This window comes from Pleurodeles waltl, chromosome 1_1 (genome assembly GCF_031143425.1).
Source record: "Pleurodeles waltl isolate 20211129_DDA chromosome 1_1, aPleWal1.hap1.20221129, whole genome shotgun sequence".
Classification (NCBI taxonomy): domain Eukaryota; kingdom Metazoa; phylum Chordata; class Amphibia; order Caudata; family Salamandridae; genus Pleurodeles; species Pleurodeles waltl.
In genome coordinates, this window is record NC_090436.1 from 830,431,571 (window position 1) to 830,451,085 (window position 19,515).

At 43.5% G+C, this 19,515-nt stretch overlaps 1 protein-coding gene across 2 annotated transcripts in view; it reads right to left on the minus strand.

Moving 5' to 3' along the window:
- The window catches only part of TRPM3 (transient receptor potential cation channel subfamily M member 3), a 1,350,903-nt gene that overhangs the window by 431,685 nt on the left and 899,703 nt on the right, over positions 1–19,515 (minus strand). For both annotated transcript variants that reach the window (XM_069228883.1, XM_069228872.1), the window contains exon 9: positions 14,672–14,744. In XM_069228883.1, the coding sequence (XP_069084984.1) occupies positions 14,672–14,744 (73 nt within the window). The remainder of the gene's footprint in view (positions 1–14,671; positions 14,745–19,515) is intronic.

The window sequence follows — 19,515 nt, forward strand, 5'->3', positions numbered from 1 at the left end:
CAAAAATGGAGTTTGCAGAGCACCTTTTTGTCTCAATAGTTATAGCTGGGCTCAAAATATATAAATAGTGCACCAGACATCCCTAGAGTTGGGCTCGTTTCTAAGTTGAAATACAGAGAATATTCATAGGTAAAAGTACAACTAGTGTTTGTATATGCTTGTTCATTTTGAGTTCTCACATACTCAATTCAAATTAGGCTCATGGGTTCTAATACGTTTATTTTGTGTTCTCGTTTGATAATTACAAATTATCCTTATTGGTTCCCACAGTTAGGCCCGAGCTGAAGTCCTTGGAGGCTGATTTGGAAAGCCCAGGACCCCTCGTAGTGACTCTGCCCCATTCCCCAGGCCCTGAGTTAATTGCAGCAGGTACAGGGGTTGCAAGAGAGTGATAAAGAGGGCAGGACTAAAGAGAAAGCGATCACAGAGGGGAGAGGGAGATGGAGAGAAGATGGTTGGAAAGAGAGAGATTGCTCAAGCAGACAAAGGGAGCGAGGCTGGTTTTGATTTTTGCCAGGGCTGCGTTTGTTCCCCTGCCGGTACCGTTCCACAGCCTGTTTTTATTTGGTAGTATAATTTCATGTGTTTTTATCGTATGCAGAATTTCTTATTGCACTTCGTGCAGCTTCATCCTAAAAAATAGTTAGTACGTGTTGTATGTCCTGCAGGCACTAACAACATAATCAAGATAAAGGTTGCACATTCTCTTCATACAAGGCAAATAGGAGGGAGATACGGGTGAACTTAATCAAAAAAAAAAAAAACCTTCCCACTGATGAATGCCTTGGTTTTTTCAAGGCTGCAGGGGAATTCATTGGATCCCAGCACACAACACGATTAAAGTGTCGCAAATAATACTTAACAGCATCCACTGAAAACCTTCATTTTTCTTTTTATTACATGGAAGGTGGAGACACACCGTTAGAATACATAAAGTGGAAGGGGTGCTACCCTGAGACCAGCCCACCGCGCAATTTGATGAACAGCACCCATTGTGAATATTTCCTCAATGTGTACATTTAAACAGCAGCTCCATTATATTTTTTTACAAGGCAGCTGGGGACTCACACAAAGCGCGGGAACGTCCTAGGATAGGTGAAACAAGCCAGGCTGAGGCACACCAACACCAACATGGGTAAAAGAGACTCATTGAAGCTTTCTTTATACAGTGGTGGGGAGGAAGTATAGAGTTCACCATAGCGCTGCCAGCCACAAACTAGTGATCCATGCCACCTCCCTTCAGCGGCTACATGGTGCTATTACAAGAACACCCGAAGAAAGCACACAACATTACAGATAAAAACCCAACGTAAATGAGGCCTCACATCATGAACAGCTGCAGGTGCAAAAATGTTTGTTGCATACTTTGGCCCTGATTCACAAAGTGCACTCTGTAATACGTTTTGTGGAACTACAAATGTACAACAACAGTGAGGTTTGACCCATACTTATGTGTGTGACTGTGGAGTCTCCACAGGCGTAAGCAGGGGCGGCCGGCAGCTTTGGGAGGGGGGGCGGGCGAGGCACACACACACACACACACACACACACACACACACACACACACAGACTCATTCTTTCACACACAGACACGCACGCATGCACGCTCATCCATTAACAACACTCATTCCATTCAAACATGCACGCACGCACCAAACATTCATTTTACAAGATCACACACACACATTCATTCTTTCACACACACACGCACGCACTCACATCCATTAACAACACTCATAACACTCAAACATGCACGCGCGCACCAAACATTCAATGTAAAACATCACACACATACATACACACACACACACTTACCTTTAGCCTCCAGGTCCCAGGAGGGTTGGGACTGCTGCCTTCCCTCATTGGCTGACCTTAGAGGGAAGGCAGCAGTCCCAGCCTCGTCACAGAGTGGGATTGGGTCCGTGAGACTGCTGACCCCACCCCACTCTGTGACGAAGTGTCACTGATTGACACTCGCCCTGGGCACTTCAGGGCTTAAACCTGAAGCGCCCAGGGAGAGTCTCAATGGGTGACGCTTTCCTCGTCACCCAGGGGAGGGCCTCGAGGCACCTTTGCTGGGCCGAGGAGGTCACGCCCTTAGGAGCTGTGATCTCCTCAGCCCAGCAAAGTTCAGCTCAGGCAGCCAGGAGTCTGCGCAAATCGCGCATGGCTCACTCCTGGCTGCCTGACCTGAACATGAAGAGTGTCTGTCAGGCTGACCTTTGTTCAGCCTGACAGACACTCTTCATGGGGTGGGGGTGTGTGGCCCCTCCGCCCTAAAGGACGGGCCGCCACTGGGCGTAAGGACAGTTTTTAATAGTAAAGGAGGGACATAAGGGAGTAGGCAGGAAAAGGGGCTGACACACCCAAAGGGGATGGGACTAGGGAAGAGGGGTTTAGGAAAAGCTGGGGAGGATTTTAGGGAGGGACGTTACCCAGCCACTCAAGAGTAAACCAATTGCCATGTCTAGGGGTGAAGACATGTAACTTGCTCTTTCACAGTACGTTTACACTCAGTGTTTGCAAACAATAACACTGGTAAACTTACACCAGAGTATAAACTTACTCAAAAATGTAAGCTACTTTTGTGAATCAGTACCTCAGTGTGTACACGAAGACAAAGAAGGCCCCAAAGCTTTGAACACAATACTGTTACAAAAACAAAACTATGCTCATGGCCTCCAAAGATATACTTATTAGACAAATTCAGGGACAGTCACATGCGTGTTTCTTCTTAAAGACGAGTAGGGGAGAGGTATACGGTGCATGTAACACATCAGTCTACATACTATCACACACCCTCTCCCTTAGTTCTTTGTTCTTCCTGTTCAGCAGCAACGCCACAACAGTAGCACAGTGATGAACACTGACCAGATGTGTTTTTGTAGAAGGCTACAAGAGAAAGACAAAAGGGCCCTTCACCCTAGAGATCGGCTAGTTGACCCGCCAAATAGTAAATTACAGTTAAATGTTCAGAATTACCAACAATTATGCAAATAATCTTGGCAAGGAGATCCTTGTACATACATTTGCCTTAAATATATTAATTGTGGATACTCTGAAAACCTGACTAAAATAAACTATTGTGAGGGTAGATGAGCCCAGCCCCTAGCACAGTGAGTCTCATTACAAAACAATGAAATAATATACAGAATTCTTCAAGCTATACATGCTCCTTAGCTGAAGCTATATGATGGACTTTAGTCAGAGCCTGTAAGCCACGAGTTGTTTTGGCTCGGTCCCCTTTAGCCTTTGATGAAAATGCCATTCACATTTTGAGTCAGCAGCAAATGAATTTTCTCTTTACCTTCATCTTATTGGGTATTAAGTATATTAGTGCTCCCATAGAGAGCTTACATTGCAATGCATGGAGTGCAAAGCATTTATAACTTTATTGGATGGGCACCTCTTCTCCCACTTTCAAACTAGAGGTACGTCTGCTCTTCCCTCTTCGCCCACTTCTACCACTACGTCTCTTTACATCGCAAGTATGACTCCCACCCTACACCTAACCTTATTTGTACTCAGATCCTTATGCTTCTTCCCATTGGCACACTTGGTTCTCATTACTTTCATATCCCCATTCCTACAACTGTCCTTCCTGCTACTTTTACCACTACCACACTATGACTATTACCCACTCTACCACACCTTCTCTCTTACTAACTCTCTTTTCAGTATCAATGTCATCCTAAAAGTTCTCAGTTCACACTTGGTAACTTAGTCATTGCTTATTTCTTACTAAGATATCATTATCATAAAGAGATATATGGTCCAAACCCAGATTTTAAATGTAGTAACTAGAAATGCAAATAATTAGAAGAGTTAAAAGTAGAGATCAACATAAAATTGATAAAGTGGGAACTGGAGAAAATAGAATTTTAAGAGCTGATAATCATTTAACCTGCTGAAAACAGGTTCACAAATATTCAAGCGCAATTATAAAAAGTGTCTCTTTGGGATAAATAGTTAATTAAAATTCACTTAGCAGTTTAAAAGGAAAGTAAAGAAAAATTCCCTTCCTAAATAGAGTTTGTTTATAAAAGTGTCCAACTCGAGGGCTCTATTAGACAATATTGATCAGGCAGACCAGTACGCTTAGGAAAGAATTGGTTACCATGACACAGACATGCCATGTCTCTAGTCTTTGGTTCATAGCCTTTATTTCTGCATAGGCCATTATGCAGGTACAGCATCATAATGGTATTAAGGGAATGCATAGACTTTCATGTCTGTGTACTGTCACTCCAGAATAAACATTAGGATCTCTGCATCTTCAAGAAGAATACTGTCCCAGATTTTAGCAGTTCTTCTTTGCCCGTGTGATGTTACCACTGTGGATGAAGGCTAACCTGTGCTCTGGCTTTAGGTCTATCAGCAGGTACTTGAAGGTAAGTGGGTACTAGAAATCCAAAGCACTCAGGGGGTCATTCCGAACCTGGCGGCCGGCGGTTTGCTGGCGGGAACACCGCCAACAGGTTACGGTGTCCCGCCAGCAAGTATGACCGTGGCGCAAAAGCCACGGCCATACCGCCGGCCCCTCCATTTTCCCGCCAGGTTTCCGCCTGGCGGGCATAATCCCCAGGGCAGCGGTGCAAGCACCGCTGCCCTGGGGATTATGAGTCCCCGACCGACGGCCTGTCCATGGCGGTAGACACCGCCATGAAAGGCTGGCGGTAAGGGGACGCACAGGGCCCCCAGGCGTAGCCCCGTCGCGCATTTCACTGCCCGAATTTCGGGCAGTGAAATGCACGACGGGTGCTACTGCACCCGCTGCACATCAACATTGCCGCCGGCTCTATTACTATGCAGACAGTGAAAAGCTGGCCGGGGCCCTGTTAGGGGGCCCCGGACACCCCTTACCGCCAGCCCCTACCACCAGAAACAAGCTGGCGGTAGGGGTGTCATAATCCCCAGGGCAGCGCTGCTTGCAGCGCTGCCCTGGCGGATTATCACCGCCGGGGCTAAAACGGCGGGAAACCGCCCGACCCGGCAGTGCGACCGCGGGGCTTCCGCCGCGGTCGTAATAGGGCTGGATGCACCGCCAGCCTGTTGGCGCTGCTTCCGTCCTTTTAGCCCTGGTGGTCTCGGACCGCCAGGGTCAAAATGACCCCCAATGTTTCCTCTGTCCTGCTTGATCTCCATAGCTATTGGAACATATATGTTCTTTAGTAGATGGAGTTCTATTAGTTGACAAAGAGGATACAAACAACAGGTAGAGCATTTTACTAGTCCCAGAAGTTGCCTTCAGAACAACAGAGACTCTGGTCAAATGGAGAACAGATCATCCTGTACTTGCCAGAGGCATCAGGAAAGTTGTTCAGATCAAATATTACTACCATGTATAAGGACCCTCACTGAGCACTATGTAATATATTACAACTAATGAAGAGTGGGACATCATGACCCACTTAAGTCAGAGCCAAATTCCAAACACTCAACATTGGTAATATATAACATATTACATTCTAGGTGCCTGCATGAATACTGCGTATAATGTTTGTACATTCTGCCACCTTCTCTGTAATAAAAAGAAGTGCTGGTATGCCGGGGCAAGAGACATGCGATATGCAGGGAGACATACTGGAAATATTGAAGATTTAGCCTCCTTTTTAAAAATGCAAGACAACAACTGTATGCATATGAGTGACTCACAGTGTAATTCTGAATAAAAAATAACTTCACAAGCCCAATCACATCAGATGTCACATGTACAAACACACACATACATGCACACATACAATGTGAAAACAAATGTGGCCTGAGACACGCATATAACACTAAAGTGTACATGGTCAATTTACATATTATTATTACGATATCACAAAATTTACTTGGGAACAAGTTTGTTTATGGCCTCAAAGATTGTATTTTAGAAGTGCTTTACAGATGGATACAACTCTGCAAATATTCACACGGCGTCTTCAGTATGATGTTTTCATACTGCACAAATATAACACTTTGCATCCTGGTTTTGGAGTACATTTTAAAATTGCATACGAAAAATTGAATGAAATAAAGTATATAAGCATTTTGCTAATTATTAGCGTTATTGAGGGAAGCGAGAGGCACCATGACCCAATGATGGCTTCGCCTCTTCGGAGTCATGGCTTCTTTTCACACCCTGTGTATTTGACTATCTTCTACATGTCATGAATGAGATATGTGAGGTCATAAGCAGAGCATGGAGGGGTTGCAGGTTGTAGTTAGTTCAGTACACGATAGCTGACCACTTTTAGAGGTTTATAAGTTTCTAAATGACAGTTTACTGTGTAACTTTAACCTTTATTTTCTTCAGTGAATTTCTGGTTGTTTTTTTACAGGAAGATCTTGCTCCCATACCTAATTGTAACACCACTTTAACCTTTGTTTTTTTCAGTGATGTTTCGTTTTTGTATCATATTAGGGCAGGTCATGCACCCAACCTGCCCTGGACGGCCATCTCCTCTCTCTGCATGACCTTTGACTGTGAGCATGGGGTGGGGTTGTTTCAGGGACCAACCCACATTTTGTTTTTTATGTACTTTTGTACATTTTCTGTAAATACCATGGTACTTACCACTCAAGGTTCTCCTCCATAGTACTGTGGTACCAAGTAAACTTCCACAAGGGATACAGGAGATCTGCAGTATCCCACTGGAGGGTTGCGCTGCGTCCCGTCGGAAAACAGTGATGCCCATGGCTCTAATATTTTTTTGATTTTCACCTCAGGGGGCTCTAGGTTCCCCTTGACAAGTGCCTGGGTGCAGTACGTCCCTAACCTGCCCCCTTAAGCCCTATATTTTAAAAGATTTTCATAACACAGGGTACAGGTCACCGAGTTCTATAAACACACAATATTTTCTTCTGAGTTGAGGCCAGCCTATCAGATCACTAGATACAGCAGAACCAGTCCTAGTCCCATGGTACTGAAATGCCCATTGGGAGAAGAAGTTCCGATTGACAATTAGAGGGAATATTTTTAAAATGTTCACACCACATGGCTCCAGAGGAAATAGATATAGACTAGGTACAGAGATATGCCCAACTTTTAAATCCTTCAAGCCCAACCCACACTCCTCTTTAAAAGTGTATTTCTCTAAAACAGCTGAAAAGATTTAGACCAAATCATAGAAATCACTCTTTCTGAGGAAAGTTCGGTGGTTTGGCCAAATTTAGTGTATTTCCATTCAAACCTATTTTCTCTATCAAAGAGCAAAGTTTCCTATTGGCACTCACCTAATGAACTGGCATGACACTTTCCATAAAGGAGCTAAAGTAGATAAACTTTTTTGGGAAAGTTTTGTGCACGTTCGGAAACCAGTGCATAAGTTAATAAAGAAACAAAAATGCCCTTCTTAAAAAAAAAAAAAAATCTCTATTAAAAGTTACTTGACATATGTTGCACATACTATGCTGTAGTCTGGTTTCAAAATAATGGTATTAAATAAGACATGTTTTAAGCGACCTTACCAGGTAACGGATATATGCAGCAATGGCCCACAGTGACATGATGCCCGTAGAATGTAACACATTCAGAATACCCCAAGTGAGCACTAATAGTATTTGAACAGGAGTCACATTATGAGTGAGACAGAATGAAATGTGCACACCATATGTAAACTGGATTTATGTTACAAACACATTAGATATATAAGAAAAGAAGTGAGTGTTCTTCCAAGATAATGCGCTGTATGCTATGTCACAGGTATCACTAGTCCTTTCTATATATGTTTGGAAAGTCACACAAATGGTGTCATGATGGGAAAAGGGGTGGGGAAGGCTTTTTGGATGGCATATGTCAGCAAGCTGTAGATCTATGGTGATTTGAAAATCTCGTGATCAAGGTACAAGTGAAAAAGTAATGAAATACACAGGTTGGGTGCTTCAATGATTTTTGCAGCAAAACAAAAATCAACTACAGCTAGGGCAAGATGTGGACAGAATGTGATACCAAAAGACAACAGGCCACAAAAGCCTTATTTTCTGGAGCAACAATGAGGGAAGGAGCAAACACTTAAATGAGTAAGGCTAGCAATGAAAGCAATAGCATGATACTTGGGAAACGACTGTGTAAAATAGAGAAACTCTGAATGTGTGTATACGTATATACGGTGGCTGTCAGTAGCTGTAGTTAGGACCATGTTTCCATAGAAAAAGCATGCATATATCATTGGCACCCTTTGATAAATCTTTTACGAAACTTTAAAAAAAAAAAGTGCTCCGGAGATTATTGTTGTGCATGAAAAGTTTTGAGGTGATCTGTCAAGTTGGGGCTGAGAAAAAGGAGGGGTGCGCGTTTCTCATGTTAATTACCATAGAGCCTTTAGACACGACTACAGCCCGAACCACTGGACGGAATTGCACCAAATTTGTCAGAAAGCTAGCTTTGAGTAAGCAGATTATGCTTTTGCTTATTTGGTGTAAATCTGTTCAGTAGTTTTTGAGAAATTTAAAGAAATTAATATTTGTATATCTCTGGCCACAATGACTTTGAGAATAATGACGAGCTTGTGCAGAGAAATGCACAACTCTGATTGGCTGCCAACACTTCAACCAGGAAGTGTTGGCAGCCATCTTGGGACTTGGCTTCAGCCGAGTTCCACAAAAGAAGTGAAAAAAAGACAAGGGACCCTGACCCCTTAGCTCTAGTTTGGGGTTCCAGAGGTACCACAGAGCAAAATATAAATATTTTTTAAAACTTTTTACCGCAAATTTGTGACGTTGTGAATTCAGGTAAAGATTAATAAAAATAAACAAGCACGGGCTCCCACACTTGTTATTTGCAAGCACCCGGGTGGGCTAGGTCCTGGGGGCATTCACAATTTCTATGCGGGGGCCACCCAGCCCCCTGTGCAGCCTAGGGAACATCCACCTCCCCATGGTAGTTCTACAAAATAATACAGGGGCTGCCTGGGCCTCCTGCAGCCCTGGGGACAGTGACCTCCCCAGGACACATACATTGAAAGTGATGGGAGGGGCAGCCTGGCCTCCCCACAGCCACGGGGACCACAATCTCACTGGGACTTTTGACAAAATGTACGGGGGCGCTCAGTCGCACTGCAGACCAGCAGACCAGCAGACCGCCACCTCAATGGGGCTTTTAACAAAAAGTACATGGGGGTGCATGCCCCCCGCAGCTCTGGGGACCACCACCTCTCCAGAGCTATAATAAAAAAGTGAAGTTGTTCCATCTCAGACTCCCTGCCCCGGGGACCAGGACCTCCCAGGCCCTACTAATGTTGGATGGGGCCACATGGCCCCCCTCAAGGAGCCACTGATGGCCCTGGAGATTACCACCCTCCTGCTATATCCCAGGGTGCCTTCCCCCAGGACATAGCAGTTGCCCCTAACTTAGTGGCAGCTTTAACAGCTGTGACCAAGTTAGATCAAACACTCTTGCTTTGAGCGGAGTTTTCCTCCAGCAGGGAAACAGGGGCAGCATTGCTTTTGCAGACAGGGAGGGGCATCTTTAGGAGACAGGGAGCCAGCGGGGACTGTCGGGGCCTTGCAGCTCCCCCGTAGTCTTCAAGGAACGCTGGGTGCCTTGCAGGGCACCCAGGAGTGATGGCCAGGCCCCGGGGGATGTGGTCCCCGGTGTCTAAATCGGCCGGGGGAGGGTGGGCTGTGCGGCCCCACAAAAATTAAAATAATAAAAAAAAGAGTGAGGCCGGGTCCAGGGGATGGGGCCCCCAGAGCTGAAATCAGCCAGGAGAGGGGGCTGTACAGCCCCTCTACCCCAAAGGTAAAAACAAATATTAAAGTGAGTCTTGGCCCAGGGGATAGGGTTCCCAGGGCCGAGATCGGCCAGGGGAGGGGGGGCGTGCAGCCCCCATCCCCAAATATAAAATAAATAATAAAACGATGAGGCTGGGCCTTGGGGGATGGTGTCCCCAGGGTGGAAATTGGCCATGGGAGAGGGGCTGCTCAGCCCCCTCCCCACATATAAACAAAAAATTAAAAGGTTAGGACAGACCCCTGGGCCGAAATCCCTCCCTAAGCATTAAAGAAAATAAAAAGGTGAGGCGGGGCTCCTTGGGATGGGGTCCTCGGGCTGAAATCTGCAAGGGTTGGGGGCAGCGTGTCCCCCTCCCCCAAAAATAAATAATAAAAAAATCCACCTGTTATACTTATAGTTAGAGTTATTTCAAGAAACTATAACTCACACCCCAAGGTAACTATAACTCACGCTCTTGCCATGCACTGCTAATAACCCTACAAATTACAGTACTCATTACATCTTTGATAACATAATTGATAATATCAATGTCATTTTTGCAGTAACATTTCTGATGAAAAACTGTGCATAGCAGGGGCGTGAGTTATAGTTACTTGAAATAACTCTAACAGGTGAATTTCTATACTTTTGTGTGTTTAAAATGTGAGCCTAACTGTAACGTCTCTGTAACCTTTGTTTTTTTAATTGAACATATTTATATACATATATATATATATATATATATATATATATATATATATATATATATATATATATATATATAGTCATTCCACAAGCACCTAACCCTCTAATTATCCATACCAAATTCAAAACATGAATAAGCAACACTCATACACGTTGCAAATAATGTTTTATCGGCATTAGAGAAGGAACAGGTAACACGTTTTGGCTTCTGCTTTGTTCCTTCTTTCCTGTGTATATATGTGCTGCACTTTGCCACATCAATAGCTATTTCAGACAGAACAATGTTAATTTCTATTAATGCTTGAATACATTTTTTTATTTACAATTACAAAATTCTACTTAATTTATAAACCTAAAATAGCTGAAAGGCGGATTCAGCCACAATGAGATTTGAATTTGAAGCCTGACTGTGACGGGATATTCACTGGCGCAGAAAAACTGTACTGGAATACACTGTCTTGAGGCATGTTGGACCTGACATCCATAGCGTTTTCCCTCAACTTTTTGCCTTCCATCTGCCTGTTTTTGCTGAATTCATTTTGGCTGGCTATAGGACTCTCCACACTTTATTACTGCTAACTCGTGCTAAAGGGATTATGCTCTATTCTTTATGCAGGGTAATGTTGACTTACATCCAACTGGCACATTTGATTTGCTTCTAAGTCCCTAGTAAAGTGGTACTAAATGTGCCCAGGGACTGTAAATTAAAAGCTACTAGTGGGCCTGCAGCACTTATTGTGATATCATCCAAGGTAGCCTTGTAAACATGCCCCATGCATGCCATTGCAGCATATGTGTGCAGTTTTAAACAGCCATTTCAACCTGACAAAATAAAAATGTTGCCAGTTCTAAACCATCCTTTTACATACATGTAAGTCATCCCTAGGCCCCTAGGTTAGGCCATAAATAGCCCACAGGACAGGGTGCAAAATATTTAAGAAGTTGGACATGTACCTTTCACTTTTACAAGTCATAGTAGTGAAAAATTCATTTTTTCACTAATGCAAGGCAAACCTCTCCTGAAGGATAACATTGGGGTACCTAAGTACACTTAATAAGTTATAACTTTCAATTGGCAGCAGATATTAATATCAAGTTTGGTGTCTAAAGCATTGTAATTTAAAACAGTCATTAATGGTAAAGTCTCATTTAAAGTCACAATTCTGAAAATGCCACATTTAGAATGTTGCCATTTTATTGTCCTAACCATTTGATGCCTGCAGCCTGTATCCTGAGTCACATGACTAGGTGTAGCTGGCACTTGGTCTTTGTGTATTGCTCCTAGACAATAAGACAAAGGGGGAATAGGTGTTGAGGATGATCCATCTCTGACCTGAGAGGGGGGAAGAGCTATCACTACCGCACTTGCACATCACAAAGGGTCTGCTTGAGCACACTCACAAAGGGTTTGACACTAGTCTCTTGTGTCCCAGTCAGGCTGGGGTCAAGCACCTTTGAGGGTGAAAACCTCCAGAACGTTCTCCTACTTCAAAGCTGCCAGCAGGTATAAATATTGGACCTTCAGACCCAACTCTTCTGTATATCTCTAGAGCTGTGGATACTACAGAAGAAGGACTGTTGTGCTGTTCTGTTGCTAGAAGGACTGCTACCCTTCTGCCTGATGACCTGCTTGCTTAGAAGGAAAACTGGACTTGCACCCTTTGTACCAGGATGAAGTGAATACAAGGGTCAGCTGACTGACTGCCTGTTCTGAGGTACAGGGACATAAGAAACTCCAGAGGCCTACTTGCATCTGCTCAGCTGACCTGCTGCCTGGACTTACCTGAGCCCTACTGGCCTCTAATGGAGTGAATTCCTCATTCCCAAGAGGTGCCCAGCAGGTATCCAGAAGTTTGGACTCTTTGCGACTACAAATGAGCCTGTTTGTACCAAAATCTTCCTATCCGCACACCTGCCAATGCGCGGCTCAGGTGAACCCAGCTCCTTGCATCACAGTAGACACCAATGATGACAAGCAACTTGAGATCTGCACTTTGCTTTACAGCATTAACAGCACACGGCGACCATCGTGTGCAGGACATCCAGCAATGACTGTCCACAATGCCTGGCAGGATCCTCATGCTACAGCGATGATCATTTGTGACACATGGCCTGCTCTACGCAGTACAGCGACAACCATCCACAACACTCTCCCTCAGGGGGCGACTCCTTCGCAATGGCAAAGAAGCGTTGCCCCCTGGCTAAGCCAGGAGCTGAAAAATAAACTGATGTTTCTTTATCATTTTATCTTTCAGCTGCTGGCTCAGCCAGCAGCATGTGAATGGAGAGGCAGGGCTGGGCCATGGGAGCGGGGAGTGGGGAGAGGGTAGGGGGAGGAGGAGAGAGTTCACCTAAGTGTGCATTTGTGTTCGACAGGCAGTCTTAGGCCGCCCAAACACACATGCGCACTTAGGTTTCTCCAACCCGGCTGTGTTGAACAGCCAGGCTGGAGAGACTGCACCGACCCCAGGGCAGTGCCTGAGCGCAGTCCAAGCAACTCAGACCAATCCTGACACTTCTAGCATGAAAGGAGCACCAGGATTGCAGGGGAGCCTGTGCTGGTGTCCCAGTGAATGCTGGGACACCAGAAGAAGAGCAGAGGAGCGAGGCAGAAGAAGGCGGCGGCGACAGGAACAGGTACGTTTTTTAAATCATTTTTTTATTCCCCCTGTCCCTCTCTCTCCCACCACCCGGCCCTCCCCTTGAGATTTGCAGCGGGTGCCTCTGCACTCCCTGCTCCTGAGAGCCCCCTCCATCACAAAGGGTACTCTTTGCACTGGACTTTGGAAGGTAACTCTTTCAGCAGAACTAGCCTGCTCCTTGGATGTCACCCATGCTCCGTCGTGGTCACAAAACCAGATTACCAATTTTACTCTAATTTTCTAAATTGGTGTGAGATTGTTCTTGTGTTGTGTTTTCACTTTTTTACTATTTATTTGTGTGCTGCACAAATACTTTACACATTGTCTCTAAATTATACCTGATTACTTTTGTGCCAAGTTATCCGAGGGTGGAGCTCAGGTTAATTTGGAGTTTTCTTGTGTTTAACCCTGACAAGAATTGTGGTGGCTGCTGGAGTAGAGTTCACCCCCTTCAACCAGTAACCAAATTCCAACATGCAGTATTAAGACTGATCAAGAAATCGTAACAAACATATTTTTGCTGCTGGGGTAAAATATTTGGGCACTGGTTCTCTGATAGAAGTGGTGTTTGATGTACATTCAGCATTACTACCAACTACATGTTTCTGATAGCAAATTAACCTTGAACCTTGCATGAATTGTTTAGACCTCAGTCTTATAGACATTGTACATGTTTCAGGCATCCCTCATGCAATCTTTGGTATAGGAGTGCTAAACAGACGAGGACTCTGTAATTGCTTGGAAAGGTCTTTTATTAACAGATTTTCCAAACAGTGGTGTTAAATCCACCACAGTAACTCAACTGATGCCCAACACAAAAGTTACTGTGACAGGGTCAGTGCTGAAGTGTCCGGCAATATAATGAGCAATAGTTCTGAGAAAGGAAAATGTAGACAGTTAACCTAAATACCTGCACAAAGACCAAGACTGAAAGAGAGAGTTTCTCCATAATTGCTTCTTAATCAGATAACATTTCATTACAACATAGTATTCATGTTAATTTGCAAGACATAGTTGCCCAGAAATGTACCTTGCTGTATCTCTTTACCACGTGATTGGAGAACCCATGATCATTTTTGAACTTGGAATGAAGTGGAATGTACCTAGATGTAATAGGTTGTGTTGCTTGTTACAAACTGGAATTTTTAGAATATTTGAGCTGAATTTATTTTTCAGGTAATAATGTTGTCAATGTCCAAACGGGTATAGCTTTAGAATATCAATATACCTAGATAGCATTTTCCACTAAGTTGGAATTATGCAGCACTTCTATTTCCTTCAATTTCATTATGTGGGCATGTAAATATATGTCTTGCATGCAGTAACCAATGTATGGAGTGTGTAACAAGAAGAGAAATACATGGAAAGATTTAGTGAGTGTCAATAGTGAGCTTGCTGTTATCCTTCGCATAAACTGTGTCAGAGCTACTGAACTCGTACACTGTCTCAGAGAGTCAATTAAGTCAATTTAAATCTATTAGAAATTAGATACAGCCTTATAAAACCACAAGACATACTGCCTCGACTCAGTGCATTTTGTAACACATTTCATGACACATACATCAAAGACCTAGCGCTAATCTACTTAATGCGGCCACACATTAATCTTGTAGAGAAATGGCATTACCTTTCAGAAGAGCTGTCAGAATGGCTAAATCAATATCCTGGTGTCCTTCTGATCCCATTCTGAACACTGTTATCTGAAATTTTAGAGACACAAGACTGCCATTAGAGACGGGTACTTAAGAAGAGCTATGCGAGCAGTGCCCCTGAAGCAATAGAAACATCAATATGAAATGATGCTTGCTCAACCACATTCACATCACAAGTGACATATATACAGAGCAACATGGTTGTAGTTGTGTGCCCAATTTGATCAAAACAGCACAGCTAATACAATGTCTGATGAATATAAACTGGGAACCAGATTGGTGTCCTTACTTTTGGTGCCCAATATTGCAACTTTGCCTTTTCAGGTATAGAATCAAATAGTGAACAGTATAGGATATTAGCCACAGAAGATAACAAGCAGTTGCACTGCAATGGGTTTCGCGTTTGCTTAAGTTAGAGCTATTAGCATTGTAAATTCCTAACTGGATTTTTCTTGCCACATAAATTGAAAATGAAAAAAACAGTTGCAATAAGCGAGTCAATTCAAAGCACCGTGGCAGCCATGAGCATGAGCGCGAAAGAGAGACACAAAAGGAAAAAGAAGTTTGCTTTCAGTCAAACGTATCGGCAGACGTGCAATTATCCATGTAACAGGGTCGATGGCCAAGGCGGTAATAAAACTGACCCAAGAAGGGACAAACGTAAAGCATTTACCAATGATAACAAAGGATTTGTGATAGTGATGGGTGTGCAGTGGGCGTTGTTAAAAGCTCACAGATAGATTACAACAGGTCAGGGCGCTTGCGCGCTCGACCTAAAAAACGTACTTGTTTAGGCCTGAGGCCATCATGACACACAATACAAATTATAAAGGTATTAAGACCCACTAAGTATACTTCAAATGGATTGAATCAAGTTGGTGTTGTAGAATTTAATGCCCTGGTATGCACACAGGGGATGAAAACCCAGAGTGTGAGAACCACATGTAGAAAATGAAATCAAATGATCACTTGCTCTTCAAATCAAAACTTCAAAAAAAGTGACGAACAAACATCAACGTAAATCACAGGTACTATTCATCTGATCTGAAAAGCTTAATGGACTTCCACCATACAGAATTAAATAGGCGTGACTGCATGCCTTATTTGAATTTTTTGAGAAAAAATATCCGTATCTCTTCGAGGTAAGAAGTGGTCATTACCGTGGCGCAAAATGACTGCTTAAGTGTACTAGTAAGTATGAAGGTGCACAGGCCTATTTACTTGCGGGAGTGCCGACGTAGTTTATACACCAGAGAGGAGATTTAATAAAGCTTTAGTGCTTCATATGTTGGACAATCTCTTAATAGTTCTCTTCCTGCTAGATAATTGCTGTAAAGGATTACGAGAAAGTGTCTCATTTTCTTTTCTTTTTTTTTTTTATAAAAGAACACACATTGAGTGCGGAATGAATGAAAATAATGCAAGTTAGTTTAGGGAAGGCGGGCTTAAAATACAAATTGTTTTTATACTGTTTAATTGAATTTTAAACATTAAAAATAAAGATGCTTTTTTTAATTCATTTCCATACTGTGTGCATATCTGCACATACCGAGTGTCAATCGATTAACATCTTAAAACCGGTGATACCAATTATAAAAACATTATATTATTTCCTTATATTTAACAATCGATAGCTTTCCTAACATTTTTGAGATGCATAGTTTTTGGTTACCCTCCTGTGAAGAATTGTATACCCCCACACTCTATCGCACACATGAAAAACAACGGATTCTAAATAGACCATACACGAAATAAACATAATCTTGGATACATGTCAAATGATGTAGAGCGGAGAGTCATTGTATTTCATTGCACAGAATATAAATAAATCAAACCTGTGTTTGTTTTTTGGCATTAATAGTAAAACTGCTTTAGTTTCTCTGCTCTTGCTCCCACTTGAGGTCTGTTCATGGGGAAGCTGTCACAGCAGCACGTACGGGTGTCTTTGATGAAGGTGCTTGTGGACACAGCAAGTATCTAAAAAGCCAGAAGGGCATGGTATGCCAGCCCCACTTACTGAAACTTATTTTAATTATGCGTGGGGAAGTTTTCTTCAAGAGGGGCGAAAATGAGAAACTTTACATTTACCACTGGTTGCAGATTTTGCAAACTTTGCTAAGATTCCAAACATAGTCCAACTTCAGAAATGATTCCAGCAAAAAGCACATTTTTTGAGAGAATTTACCCACAAAAATGTTTTTGAAAATAGATGGTTTCATTTTAGTTGATCATGGATGGTCAATGTTTAATCTTGTATTTGACAGTCCATTTGACCTGGGAAATTGAACCTATTTATTTGTTTTTTAAGTTTGCAACTTAGTGAACTTCATCAAGATTTCAAGATTATAGGTGTAAGAGAAGTACGTCTGATGGCAGGCATAGCCCGCGTGCTCTGCTATTGAGCATTATGGGCCAGATGTGTCAACGGGCTGTCTGCGATCGCAAAAATGCATTTTGGGATATATCAAGTCTAATTTGCGATTTGGTAACTTATTACCGAATCGCAAATTGGATGTGCGATTACATATCGATTTGATATCAGGAAGGGGCATGTCAAGGGCGTCCCTTGCTAATACCGAATTGCAGTTAACACCAATTTCAAATTGGTGATAACCCATTCGCGAAGGGGAAGGGGTCCCTGAGGGACCCCTTACCCTTTGTGAATGCATGCAAAAACATTTTTTAAGAACAGGCAGTGGTCCCATGGACCACCGCTTACTCTTAAAAAATGAAAAGAAAACTTCATTTTTCTTTTTTAAACGCATCCAGTTTTCCTTTAAGGAAAACGACCTGCATTAAAAATAAATAAAAAGATTGCTTTATTTAAAAGCAATCACAGACATGCTTGTCTGCAGAGCCCAGCAGGCCACCATCCCTGTGATTGAGGCCATTTGCAATGGTTCGCCAATTGTGACCTACCTCATGAATATTAGTGAGGTAGGTCCATTTGCGAATCCTTGCGAATCTCTATATGAAACTCCTAGAGTTTCATACATTCCAATAGCGATTCCAATAGCGATTACTTAATTCACAAAAAAATCACACTTTCGTAATCACTATTGGAATTAATGATACACCTGGCCCTATGCCCTACGCCCCTCCCCCAGAAGCACAGCTGCAGAGAGGTCAGAGACCTGCCAATGCGGAATGGTATGTCCTGGCACCCGGGAACAGAATGATGGCCGACCTCCATGTATGAGCATTAGGAGAAACGATTATGGTGGTTTCTAGAAGATGCGGCCGTCAGCTTTGACATGGTTGAAGCGGGCACGGAGCACAGCGTATAGAGGGAGTGAGGATGAAGGAGCGAGCTGCATCTGTGTGCTGTGGGGGCCCGTGCTCTGGGATTCCCGTTGTGCTGCTTGATTGCCCTGTCGGGAACAAGAGAAAAGAAGACGAGAGTGGTGCAATAATACCTCCGCAGGCAAGGGGTGAGTGTCGCCGGCCATAAGGAGTTGGGGCAGGCCAGTGCTTACTGCTTGGGGGGGGGGGGAGGGAGGTAGGCTGTTTGGTGCAATAAACAATATCAACATCAAAAAGCAGCATCAAGTGGCAACAAGTTGACCTCTCGAGAAGAAGGCAGCCAGACAGCATTTGGGCAGTTGGTGTCCTGCAGACTTCTCGTGCTGGACTATGATTTAGAACATTTGGCTAATGATCTTACAGGGTTCATAGTCGTCATTTAAGCAAAGTATATCTGGTTTATCACCTAAGTGGTATAAGTCAATGTGCTGGGAGGTGGACTCTTCCTATAGCTGCCTCCCCTTAAGGCGTCAGTCAGTATGTGAAAGCACCATCCCAAATCTAGGAGCGCCTATGGCTTTGCAAATTTACACTCCACTCCTGTTCAGAGGTTGAAGCATTGTGGGGCTTTGGCTAAAGTTCCTGTCAAGATAGAGGGTGTTAGAGGGAACCACAGCGCCTCATCAAAGATGGAGATAGTGGCCAAGACCAGGACATTCTTAGATAACAAAAGATTGGGTGGGACGTGTGGCCGAAGGGCCGAAGGGGCAGAGATGGCGCTGGTCACTGAGGAATTGGGGAGACTGCCTGATCCTCAGGTGAAGGACTTTGGATCCACTCCACCCATGCTTGAACTCATGAACAATGGCATGGATACCATTGTGCAGATGGCAGCTGATGAAAGTAGGGAAGCAATCCAGAGCCCTGCTATATCTAAACAGTATCCTTTGTTCCTAAAGCTTTCTCAAACGAGTCGGGTAGTAGCACCAGCAGCATCAACAGCTCGAGAGGAAGGGACCGAATTAATCCATGTTGTAGACCCTCTGCTATTGGCTAATGCTAGTGAGCAGCCAGACATGCAAGTTAATGTACAAACTTTGTTGGATGGACCACGAGTGGCAGCTGAAGTTAGAGGCACAATTTCGGCACAGCAGTTAGAACGGCATGAGGGGCCACAGGAGACCCTGGGTTCGGATGTAATGATTAGAGCAGCACATGTACAGCAGCTTCTTCAGACACTGTATGAAGACATAGTGATCAGCAGGAACAGGTTGAAGATAACGACCAGAATATTTAAAGCCTACTCAACATTACTCTGTCGGAAATAAGGGATCTCAAGTCTTCGCAGGCAAATGAGATTACCACCCTTCATGAAAGGTTGATGAAGATTGAAGAGGGCATAGCGCAACTCCTGGGGTGGTTAAAAGAGGATCTAGAGGATAAAGTGGCAACAATACAGGAAGAACTTCTGCAGCTAGAAAAGAGCAAGAATAGTTTGGAATACAAGCAGAATGATTTAGAAAACTATAACAGGCGCTTGAATCTCCAAATTGTAGGCATCCCAAAAGGGTATGAA